The sequence below is a fragment of the Ruditapes philippinarum genome, unplaced genomic scaffold, assembly GCF_026571515.1.
Source record: "Ruditapes philippinarum isolate M1 unplaced genomic scaffold, ASM2657151v2 ctg300_1_1_1_1, whole genome shotgun sequence".
NCBI lineage: Eukaryota > Metazoa > Mollusca > Bivalvia > Venerida > Veneridae > Ruditapes > Ruditapes philippinarum.
Window position 1 is genome coordinate 18,692 of NW_026860085.1, and position 12,686 is coordinate 31,377.

The 12,686-nt window shown below is 34.1% G+C and overlaps 2 protein-coding genes across 2 annotated transcripts; one reads left to right on the forward strand and one right to left on the reverse strand.

Annotated features, from left to right (window-relative positions):
- Positions 1 to 3,321: 3,321 nt before the first annotated feature.
- LOC132758796 (uncharacterized) lies at positions 3,322 to 7,556 on the reverse strand. The gene is made up of 6 exons (XM_060750494.1): positions 7,400 to 7,556; positions 5,858 to 6,079; positions 5,029 to 5,121; positions 4,435 to 4,590; positions 4,118 to 4,189; positions 3,322 to 3,650 (listed from the first exon to the last, which is right to left on the reverse strand). Exons 1-6 carry the CDS (start codon positions 7,414 to 7,416, stop codon positions 3,461 to 3,463), a joined length of 750 nt encoding a protein of 249 aa, XP_060606477.1. The 5' UTR covers positions 7,417 to 7,556; the 3' UTR covers positions 3,322 to 3,460.
- Positions 7,557 to 8,038: 482 nt separating this feature from the next.
- On the forward strand, positions 8,039 to 11,834 carry LOC132758797 (uncharacterized). The gene is made up of 6 exons (XM_060750495.1): positions 8,039 to 8,190; positions 9,053 to 9,201; positions 9,667 to 9,762; positions 10,511 to 10,654; positions 11,099 to 11,256; positions 11,742 to 11,834. Exons 1-6 carry the CDS (start codon positions 8,179 to 8,181, stop codon positions 11,768 to 11,770), a joined length of 588 nt encoding a protein of 195 aa, XP_060606478.1. The 5' UTR covers positions 8,039 to 8,178; the 3' UTR covers positions 11,771 to 11,834.
- The last annotated feature ends 852 nt before the right edge of the window (positions 11,835 to 12,686 follow it).

Consider the following 12,686-nt stretch of genomic DNA (forward strand, 5'->3'; position numbering starts at 1 on the left):
TTATTTCCAGTGTGGCCAACTGTGTTGTTGGCATGACATAGAGAGCCTTAATTCAGTGCAAATAAATACTTTCAATTAAATATTATCAGTTCGATTTCAATTATTTTTACATATTTTGACTAGACTTACAGCACATAATATCACACAATTCAAGTTAAAACAGGATAAACATACTTTAAGAAACAAATGATAAAATTACTGATATAGAACAAAAGTGGTGATTGAGACTGAAAAAAAGTTGAAAACGGAATAATATTACATTTCCCTACATCTGCCAGTTACTAATTGACAAAATAATGATGGAAAAAATCTGCAACGATACATTTATAACATATCTTAATCTACAATTGCATATCCTTTGCATTTTGTCAATTTTTTTCACAAAATACAATGTCATAATAATGACAATAAGTACCATCTGTCGATTTTACGAAAATCATAAAGATAATGAGGCTACATAGATTTATGTCAATTGTTTTATGACAATGTAAGTTAATTGTTAAATAGTAAATTGTTGACCGGATATCTAATGAATGTTCGTCTGTACGACAAATTGATCAAATTTGATTTCTTGATATCTAATGGGTTTCTTCACATCATTTGAGCCGCATCACGACAAAACCTACATAATGGGTTTGCGACCAGCATGGATCCAGACCAGCCTGCGCATCCGCGCAGTCTGATCAGGATCCATGCTGTTAGCTTACAAACCCTATTACAAGTAGAGAAACTGATAGCAAACAGCATGGATCCTGATCAAACTGCGCGGATGCACAGGCTGGTCTAAATCAATGCTGGTCGCAAACCCATTATGTTGGTTTTGTCATGGCGTGGCTCATATTGCGACGTTCCAAGGAAGAACTCAGGTGCCCGTCCGGGTTAACGTAGCTGTTTAATGCTAGGCAAGTGTTTTAATAACATATTAAAATACAGTACATTTTTACTGCAATTAACCATTAATTTAACTTATTAGTGAAAGGAAAAGGATATAAACAAAATAGTCACATTCATTAAAATTATATACCCATTCATTTTCGGTAAACTCATTTTTAACCATTGATATAGTATTGATACAGTACAAATGTTTGAGTGTTTTAGGGGATTTACGCTGTCCCCTGGTCGACGTAGGGAGACGGGATTATACCATTTGTTTGAATGTATCCATCTTGTCATATATTTGTTATTTTTATTCTGAAAAATAATCGTCTTTTAGAGAAATACATGTTATATTCGAATAACCAACTACCTTTTGGTTGGTAGTTATGGATTCACGCGAATAACCAACTGAGTACTCTAGTCTATTTATTGTGAAAGGGGTGTAACCATGTAACCATATTATAGAAAAGACATATCTCGTTATATAACCGTAACATTTGTTTCAGAAAAATACCTTTTTTAAGAGGAATATAATTATGCAATATCCGAATTGCCAACTACCTTCTTGTAAGTAACTGGGTACTCGAGCGAATAACCAACTCAGTCCCCTGGTGGACATAAGGAGACAAGATGTTTCAATGTTGAAGAACAGATTTGGCTTGCTGTTTATCCGTTATATATATTTCGAAAAAGTACTTTCTGGTTTGAGAGGAAAACATGCATAGTTTGAATTACCAACCTCTGGTAGGTAGCTGGGGATTCACGCGAATAACCAACTGTGTCCCCTGGTTGACACAAGGAGACAGTTTGTTCCATGTTGGATAACAGATCTTTCTTGTTATATTTCCTTACATTTATGCCGAAAAGGTACTTTTAAGGGATAAACATGCAAAGGTCTTATTACTTACTACTTCTGGTAGTAGGGGACTCACGCGAATAACCAACTGAGTCCCCTGCCCGACGTAGGGAGACGGGATTATACCATTTGGTAGAATTAATCCATCTTGTCATATATTTGTTATTTTTATTCTGAAAAATGTCTGTTTTTAGGTAAATACATGTTATATTCGAATAACCAACTACCTTCTGGTTGGTAGCTGGGGATTCACGCGAATAACAAACTGAGTCCCCTGGTCGATTTATTGTAAAGGGGGTGTAACCATATTATAGAAAAGACATATCTCGTTATATAACCGTTTATTTCAGGAAAATACTTCAGAGGAATATAATTATACAATATCCGAATTACCAACAACCCTCTAGTAACCGTCTGAGTCCCATGGAGGACATAGGAAGTTGAAAAAAACAGTTTATTGCTATATACCCGTCACATTTATTCCGGAAAAGTACTTTCTGTTTTCAGAGGAAAACATGCTCACTTCGAATTACCAACTAGGTCCCCTTCTTTATGCTATGTTTAAAAAATGTATGATGTGTTCAAATATTTCATGCTAGTGATAATGTATTGAGTTACCAACTATCAGCTGTTAAATGGTTGGGAATGACGAATAACCAACTACCAGCTAGTAGGTAGTTTATAATTCGAATACCCAACTATCAACTTCCTACAATACGTCAGCGTCAGCTCATATATGAGGTAGAAAATACCTCAAAACGAGCGCTTTGACAGAAGTTATCATACATTTCATTACTTTTACCATATGACATTGTATTTAGCCACCGACTACACATTATTATCAGGGGCGTAGCCAGCTTTTTTTAACTTGAAGGCCCATGAAAGGGGGTCTGGGGGCTAAGCCCCCAGAAGCCAAAAACAAGTTCAGATTAAAAAGAGCAAATTGCGCTTCTAAAGTATTTTCATGGAAAATTATCAAAACAATAATTTTAAACTATGAATTTGATTAGATGCCAACTTTATTGAGGACGGTAAATCATGCATCAGCATTAAAAACACTTTAATAGACCATACAGCTTGAACACACTACCAATTTCACCCACGCCTTTTTTTTTAATTGTATTTTTGGGACTTTTGAAAATGTCGATTTCTTGACCAACTTGTAGGCCAGGACCTACATTGCCTAATAGTAGCTACGCCACTGATTATACACGTTTAGAAGTGTACACTTTTGGCTGTACAATTCACTACTACACATTCATTTTGAAGTACGGCTTTTTTATTTGTTATATGATTTATGATTTCTAAATTCAATCCATCCGCCGTCGAGGAACATAAATTCAATTTTCAGGATCAATGATTCCATTTCGGAAAAAGGGGAACCTACTGGATGCAATTAAAACAAGTACATGTTACAATTACAAAGTTTGGTTTCAATTATACCAGATAACCAATGCGGACAAGATTTTAAAGCTTGTCTGTGTTTTTTGGTTGTAGTTTTTTTTTTCTTTTTTTTCCAGACTAGACTTTTACCATCAATGATAGACACAAATACACAAAATGTGTCGTTATTGTAAATAAAAACAAGATTGTTATGTTTTCATGAGAGTATTTATTACAACTTTTGTTTGGATGTCAAATAGTAAGTTAATTAGCTTTTTTTAAATTTGTTTGTTCTCATTGATATCTAAATGGTCACTCCCATATAATCTTCCTGATGACTGTGCTTCAAGGAACTGCTGGAATTGCTGGACAGGTGGCGGCAGCTGAAATTGTAAACCACCAGTACTTCCTGCAGCAACATCCACGAGGTACCCATACATACCTCCATCTCCATGTTTGTAGCCACCCAAAAGAATCGATACCATTGCTCGTATTAAAGACTATTCTGTAACAATATACTGGCAAACGGATCAACCTGAATGAAAACAAACGGTCTTTGATTTGATTTTTGTTACAATGTTATTTTCATAATTTTTGTTACAATGTATTTTTTTCCATTTTTGTTACAATGTTATTTTCATCATTTTTGTTACAATGTAATTTTCACCATTTTTGTTACAATGTTATATTTACCATTTTGTGTTACAACCTTATTTTCACAGACAATAATGAGGTCATGAACGTTGCAATGGTGTTAAAACTGTGATTGTATGCATTTCCGTACAATTATACCGAGCTTACCATTGCTTTTGTACAAAACCATGTGTTTGAACTTTGATATCTTTGTTAGTAAAGCAATTAGCTATTGCAACTTAGAGAGGGATAAGTATACATTGTATTACTGAAAATGACATAAATCTAAAATGTAGGTATAATGTACGAAAATAGAAGTAACAATTTGTCTGTGTTTTGAATATAAAATATTTGGTCAGTAGTCATTACCTGTAATCGGGGAAACATCTGTATCTAGAGTCGACCCAAGTGAACGGCCAGTAGCTCCAGTGACAGTGGCTTCTACAAACGAAATACAAAAACATATATAATACAATTTAGTTCTCGTTGACATTTCATAATTAGTATCGTAGAAGTTTAGAAGTTAGACATATAGACATGTTAAGATATTAAGAGATTATTGTACTATATGAAACAAGCACTTCCTTGTCTATGGAAAAATTGACAACAAAGGATGTCAATGAAACCTACAAACTTATCTTTATTTTGTAAAATAAATCTAGAAATAAAAATAAGGATACACTTACGCTCCACAATATGTGCCCCAAACCCACCACGGTGACCACCAGTATTCCAGGATGACTGTACCATCAGACTGTAGGGACCAATATCTCCAGTACCATCTATAACGCCACAATACATACCACTTATACGGGCACGTTCTCCAGTAATATGGCAAAGCTCTAAAACAAACAAATAGCTCATAAATTATCGAAAGTGTAAATTATCGAAACTTGATATTACTTGATCGAATAATGATATTAATTAGTGCCACTTATCGAAACTTGATATTTATTAGTATAAATCATTAAAACTTGATATAAATGTAAATGTTTGCTTTTTATTCTCTCCGGCAGAGAACATTTTTGTTTCTTATGATAATCACATAAAAATAAACTTCATCTTTATTAAATCATATTACTTACGTTCACAGATTACAGATTCAAAATCATTGAAGTTATAATACTAATGAAATCAATATAGGCGTTGAAATTGAAACACGTGAAATATTTCACAATAACAGTGTGTACTATTAAATTAATCCAGCGTTTTTGTAGTAAGGCATATATAGTAAGGTACATTACAAAATTCAATACGTTTCTAATTGAACTACAACTTACATGTCTAGATCTGCAGCAGAACCAACTGGTCCAAGATCTGCTTCTAAAATGTCACGTGACACTAGCTCTTCAGCTTTTGCTTCTATTGAATCACTGTAATCATAAATACATAGAGGATATTCAAGTTTTTTACTGTAAATACATAATTTTTATTTTCATCAAGTGGTATGAAAATAAATATTTCATGAGTGGCGGTAGCCACGAGTAAAATATGTTAATTTTCATGCCACGAGTAAAATATGTTAATTTTCATGCCACAAGATGAAACTAAATCATGTATTTACAGAAAAAAAAATTGAATTTTCTGTTTATTATATACATTTTCCTATTTTTTGACATTAATTTGAAAGAATTTCCCTTAAATGTTGTGTACTGGCAAAATTTAAAAGAAAGTAGTCCCGTCAAGACACCAGTGAAAATACGGAAAATATGTTTCACCACAGTGAAAAACACATTTTTACAGTGAAAATACGGAAAATGAAAATACGCATTTTATTTCATCAATATTTCTCAATATTTCATCTATAAGTATATAATAAATACGTGTATGAGTCTGTGTGTGTTATATTTTGGTTACCTTCACCATCAGAAAAAAATTGGGCGAGTATGACTGCATAAGATGGTTCTGGATTAATGTTATAAGATAAAAAAAAAAGATTCTTATCAAACTACTTCAATGAAAACATTCAGTTTAGGTTTGTCTGTTTATGTTTCTATTAACATGCTTGTATCAGCAACACGTGATTAAAATGCAGTAAGAATTGGTTACCGCTTCCTAGACGTTAATTCTGCCAATATGACCTGGTCTAGGTCTAGATACACGTTTCACCTCGTTAATTCTGCCAATATGTCCCGGCTCAGGTTGCCCTCGAGGGCTGACAGAGCTGCAGTGTATCTGAGTCTGATATTCATGCTGGCAGTCGCTTGTATCTGAAGATCGTGATCCATCGCGTCTTCCTCGCTAGGACAATCCGGCATGGTCTTCTGAGACGTCACATACTGTGTCCCAAACAACACCATGAATAAAAACAATGAGAAGCGTCCCATTTTCCTGACAACAATACATGAAAATACGAGTTAAGAATGAATTTTTATTGGTAAAAAGCGTGCGTTTAATACAAATCTCAGTGGTATTTTTGAGGGCCTCATGGAAGATTGATATGTTTGTTCAAATGAGTTCTCTCGTTAAATAAAGTCTTTATTATTATTATTATTATTATTATTATTATTATTATTATTATTATTATTATTATTATTATTTCACTTAATTTTGAAGAGGCCTTAGCCTCTTAATTTTGGAAAATGTTTCGCTAAAATTGCAAATTTAGGAAGTAAAAAAGCTTAACATTTTGGGAAAACTCCGTGATTTTAAAGAAAATTTCCATTTGGAAGAGGCCGGTTATGTAGGCCTCTGTTGAAGAGGTAAAAATCATTAAATCTTTACCTTATACATGTATTATTTTCATTTTCAGATTTTCAGATTTTATATATAGCAAAGATTTTTATGCTGCTTATAAAATTTATATCATTAGAAATTTCTTTTTTCTTACAGCAATGGAAAATTTGATTTCTGAAGAAAAAAAAAATAAATAAACATTCATCCAATATTCCTTAAAAGATCATTTTATTTTGATACATGTTTACTTGTATTTGATATACATGTAGTTCGCTTTATATAAACAACCTGTCAAGATGTCGTTAAGATATTAAAAAAAAGTTTTAACCCTTTTTATTTAATTAATTATAAATATAGAGTTGCAAAACAGCTACGAATACACGACTTAAACATTGAAATACTGTAAATACATGTATTCTAACCAGTACATGTATAGGTTTTTAATTCATAACATGACATATTTCCAATTTAACTATCCAGTAATAAAGTAAATAATTATTAACGAAAAATTTCTAATGATACGAGGGTGGTTTCCCAATAATTCTTGGAATGCAAATACTCAAAGCGCTTCTTAAAGATTTTAACTGATATTTAATACGCTATTGTCGATAGTACGAACAAAACATAAAAAAACAGCATGATATCATTTAATTTGACGGTAAAGCTACCTAGTAACGAAATACGGCCATTGTCCACGGCTTTGCGGGACAGCCCTCGTTTAATTAATTTCAGACATATTTTATTTTGGCAATATTATCATTATTATTAGTATTGATGACAATAATGTTCTTGTCGAATTTAAAGCTCCTATTGAGATAGAATTCAATAATAAAAATTAAATTACAGTATTAATTGTGTAAAAGTTGGCAGCAATTAACATTTCAAAAACAAAGTACCAATCATATATTATACAAACTACCACTAAAATATCGCTGAATATGTAAGCGGTGCAAAAATAGTGTAAAGATAACTTACATTATTCTTATTTCCATTCAAATCACACTCCAAGATGATTACAAGCCCCGTGTGCTTAGCCTTTTAATCGCACTAGAAAGTAGTCCGGCAGGCACGTTGCAAATTTTGATTGGAGCTTTTACAGTCATCACAAATAATGGTAAGATGAACCCTATCTGGACGTTGAAAGCTGTTCCTTTGAACTTTTTTGTACACAACATGGGAGGTTCTTGCTGCCTATGCTATTGTCACCCTACCCCGCCCCACGCCCTCTTCTATAAGCTGTATTGAATGATCCTTTTACGTCAGTTTATAATATTTTTGATATTTTTTATGTTTTAATTAGTGAACAGGGTACTTCTAAATCATATATCGAATTAAAGAAGTTTTTCACGCAATGATATAAAGGTGTAGTATTATTGAGTACAAATGAAATATGGCAAAAGAAAACATATTTTGATAATTTTAGTCAAACATATCACAATTATAATCAGAAAATGGCGAGACTGTTAGTGATAATCGAGGCGTGTTTAAAGAATATTTTATCAAAGGTTAGTAGGGCATTTAACCATCATTTACCATGATTGGATAAAGACAGTGTATATGTTATATTTTCTATCTATCAATTATCTAACGATCCTCCCTTTATTGTTTTTTTTTTGTATTAGCCTTAGCGTAGTGATTTCTGAACTGCTGGATTACTAATCATGTTAATAATTGCGGTGATAAATCGATTGTGAAAATGAAGGATAACATAACAGACTTAGAAAAGAATCTGAAAATAATTACAAACACCACTTATGGAAGTTTTGGTAAGTTTTTTTATACATTCATTTTTATTCTTTTTTAAACTTTTGGGCTTCTAAAGAGCTATTCTACTGAGATTACGTTATGTTTCAATAATTGAGTGAATTGAATACTTTTGGCTATAGTGGCTGATTTTGAACACATTTGTTTGACGTGTTGTCGCTAGCGACACCACGACAAAGCGCCAAACGGCGCAGTGTCGCATTGTCGTCTTGTCGCTAACGAAGCACACCAAACGCCGTGCTGCCTGTTATCACGACCACATTGTCGCTCGGCTCAAATCGAAGGATTGGCTGTTTGTATATATATTATTAGTTATATATATATTTTGACAAGCTATATATGGCCCTATATAAACGATTGTTTGTAAATAAAACCCGAGCCGCTAGGCTACGGTTATATTGCAAACAACCGTTTATATATGGAATAAACTGTTTGCTCAAATAAGCTATGTATTTATATATAACACCGCATTTAAAATACCGGAGTCTTTGAATACATTGTATATACTTAATAATAAATTGAAACGCTATTTTTCAATTGATTCGTTTTAGAGATGTTTTGCAAACACTTGGTTAAATCGAACTTGAAAAAATGGCGACCGGGTCAAGAAAAAATATCTGGTGATTTTAAATGTTGTCCAAATTTTTAGCACATTATACTTCATTTGAACTTAAACAATAACTAGTCGCTGCGTAAAAAATTTTCATTAAATACCAATTCAACGTATAATCAGGTCCAATAAGGTCCTGATTTAGATCAGATTGTTGAATAAAATAAACAAATCTGGGATATTCTTATGTTCAACATATAATAATTGCAATAACATAACTTGACATTGTTTTTAATTTAAGTGTTGCTTTTCAGAGAGCGTTATGTATCTTTATGACGTGCATCAGTAATGTACAGACATATCCTATAGAACACGACATTAACAGCCGCCAAGTCACACGATGTTTATTACCGCAAATACAGTTACTTAATGGTATTCTTGTTCCCGACAGACCAATGCCACGGTACGATTTCTCTCAATTAACAATGTTGAAGGTAATCAAAATATAACGGTCTTTTAAATTTTATTTTTATCGGAAGAAATTGCAGCAAAATGACGTTCAATAACATCATAGATATAATGATAATGAAATACAATATTGAATTGTTTGTTACATGTTAGAAATCAATTTAAAATAAAAAAAATGACAAGTTGGCAGAGATACAGGTATGCCAATAATGTTTGGCTCTCGGTGTGTTAAGAATCAAGATCACTGATTAAAGGATTTCTGACCCTTATGACTGTGTGTTTGAAACTTGCAAAACCGTTAAATTCTTTCACACGTGTAGTCTATACAGCTTTATATGAAAACCGGTGACCCATAATACCCGCGTCCTTAATACGCCTGCATCCTCCCTCGCACAGGTGTCAGTTTACCTGAACACTGTTCCGAACTTAACCAAAGAAACATATTGTTGAATTATTGCAGAAAGGACTATAAGAATGCATTACGTAAAGAACCAAATGGTAGAGAGATTAATGCCATGATCAGACAGACGAAAGAAGAGCTGGGACGTGTAGCTGAGTATGGCAATCAACCTTTTAAACAATATGAGCCGCGTCACGACAAAACCAACATAGTGCGTTTGCGAACAGCATGGATCCAGACCAGCCTGCGCATCCGCGCAGTCTGATCAGGATCCATGCTGTTCGCTATCAGTTTCTCTACTTGTAATAGGGTTTTTAAGCGAACAGCATGGATCCTGATCAGACTGCACTGACGAGCAGGCTGGTCTGAATCCATGCTGGTCGCAAACCCATTATGTTGGTTTTGTCGCGACACGGCTCAATTATAACACTTTCCAATTTTCACATTTAGTGCCAGAATCTGTAGATTATTGTAATTCATTCAACTATCGATGCTTAATGAAGAGATAATAGAAATTAGATGTCACGTGGTTCATTTAAAGTTTTGTTCTTTATGAAAGTATACTTTGTATACCTAGTAGCGCTTATGTCAATAGTAGAATCAATATTGTTATTTTTAGTGTTCTCTTTCAGTTCCGCCTAAACATAATTATTTTCAGCAGCTTTCTTCCAGATTAATTCTAATTTTTATGAAAATTGCAAGTGTATTTAAAGGTAAAAATTGTAAAGTGAACACAAAAGTAATTTACACATTGCAAACATGTAATGTATATGATTTAGGTTTGTTGGTGAAAAATGCCGAAGCTTCCGGCAAATATTATTTATTTAATTTTTGGGGATGTCTAGAAAAAACATCATGTATCGTATACATAGACCGATTTATCGTTTGTTTGCATGGTAACCAGTTTAGAAAAAGAGTTTGACAAGAATTCCGCCCTCTGCTTCCCTCCTTTGTGCAAGTCGAGAATCCGTGTCATAACCAACTGGAGGGTTTTAGGCACAGACTGCTGGGCCATACAGCCTGTTATCTGGAGACAATGCAAGGAAAAGTGAGAGAAAAATGACACTAAATCAGTTATCCTAAAATTATATAAAACTGAAATGATTTATTATTTACTTCTTAATTTTAAAGCTGTAATTTTAAAGTTTTTTCTCTCTTATTGATAAGATCCGTGAAAGAGATCTTCTAGAAAAATGACTAAAATGTAAAGTCGGACTATTTTCTAAATGATTCTGGTCAGAGGTATATAATTGTTAACAATTCTCTGTTCTCACGACTTGTTCATTCTCGTACTTCTTAGCGAAAACTGAGGCAAAAAATAAACCTAACCACAATATACTTTGTGATATATATTTATATCTATGTTGTTTCAACTAAAACATGGAACACTTAACATGCAAATTTTGATGCATCTTTCTCTTTCTCACTGAGATATACGGTTACATTTCAACTTGAAAAAAAGTTTTTGCTGATTTTGGAATATTAATTTCAGACCATTGGATGCGTTTTCGTGTGTAAACGAGATGTCTACGACAGGGCTAGGTTATACTTGTCAGTCAGAATATATGCCGGTAACGGTGTTGGTATATTGTCAACATGGTGTGCCAGCGTTCCGCTACATGTCTGTTTATGTCTCATTTAAATGCTCACGTAGGTTCATGTTATAATAATATTTATACCTGTCCGTTTATAACAAATGTGAAGTAAATCTTTCAGTTGGTCAAAAAGATATAATGATATTGTTTATTAAGAATCATGGCGTGGCTATTTTAGTTTAATGGCATTCAATTCCACCAATCAATAACTCACATTAAGCTGATCAATAACACGGAAAGTGACGAAACATGCCGGACTTGTACGAGCCTGTGCTACCAGGGTTTTCCAAATAGAAAAGACCCTGCGCGGAATAAACATTCTCTTAAAGCAAAGTATATATTTCAACAACCATTGTATTTCTCTGAATCTGTTGTTGTTGTTGTTTTAACATATTTTGCCAAAAAAAATACAAGACGCACTGAAAAATAAAGCATTATATATACATAAAATTATTACGCAGGAACACAAACCTGTCATGCTTTCTTATACAGCTACATGTATATAACATTAATTTATTTTAATTCTTTTCTATTTTTCAGTAAAGAAGTATTGCTGTCAGAACATTTAATACAGAACACTGATTAATATGATTCTTATCAAACTGTCAAGTTAAAATAAAAGTAATCAAACAACTTTCTGTGTTGTTGTTTATTGAAATTTGGAGCACCTTATGCTTATATAAATAAGCTCTGCTCTACCTGAAGCTAGAAAAAAATTATGTTATAGATAAATTATCTATGTGATGTACAGATAATTATCAACCTTAACCAGCTGGAACTGAGCCAGGCCAGTCTCCGTTTCGTCTGACCTGTGATAGAGCCAAGCCAGCCTTTGTTTTGTCTGACCTGTGATAGAGCCAGGTCAGCCTCCGTTTATTCTGACCTGTGATAGAGCCAGGCCAGCCACCGTGTAATTTGACCTGTGATAGGGCCGGACCAGCCTCCGTTTAGTCTGATCTGTTATAGAGCCAGGCCAGCCTCCATTAAGTCTGATCTGTATCAGAGCAAGGCCAGACTCCGTTTAGTCTGATCTGTAATAGTCAGGCCAGCCTCCGTTTAGTCTGATCCGTGATAGAGCCAGGCCAGCCTCGGTTTAGTCTGACCTGTGATAGAGCCAGGCCAGCCTCCGTTTAGTCTGACCTGTGATAGAGCCAGGCCAGCCATCGTTAAGTCTGACCTGTGATCGAGCCTGGCCAGCCTCCGTTTAGTCTGACCTGTTATAGAACCTGACCAGCCTCCGTTTAGTCTGACCTGTGATAGAGCCAGGCAAGCCTCCGTTTAGTCTGACCTATGATAGAGCAAGACCAGCCTTCGTTTAGTCTGACCTGTGATAGAGCCAGGCCAGCCTCCGTTTAGTCTGACCTTTGATAGAGCAAGACCAGCCTCCGTTTAGTCTGACCTATGATCGAACCTGACCAGCTTCCGTTTAGTCTGACCTGTGATAGAGCCAGACCAGCCTCCGTTTAGTCTGACATATGATAGAGC

Coding starts and splice junctions, on each gene's coding strand:
- LOC132758796 (XM_060750494.1), bottom strand. Junction 5,122..5,857: donor ATATTGGCAGAATTAACGAG/GTGAAACGTGTA, acceptor TTATGATTACAG/TGATTCAATAGAAGCAAAAG. Junction 4,591..5,028: donor TCTGCTGCAGATCTAGACAT/GTAAGTTGTAGT, acceptor TGTTTGTTTTAG/AGCTTTGCCATATTACTGGA.
- LOC132758797 (XM_060750495.1), top strand. Junction 9,202..9,666: donor CCCGACAGACCAATGCCACG/GTACGATTTCTC, acceptor GAATTATTGCAG/AAAGGACTATAAGAATGCAT. Junction 9,763..10,510: donor GAGCTGGGACGTGTAGCTGA/GTATGGCAATCA, acceptor CATGGTAACCAG/TTTAGAAAAAGAGTTTGACA.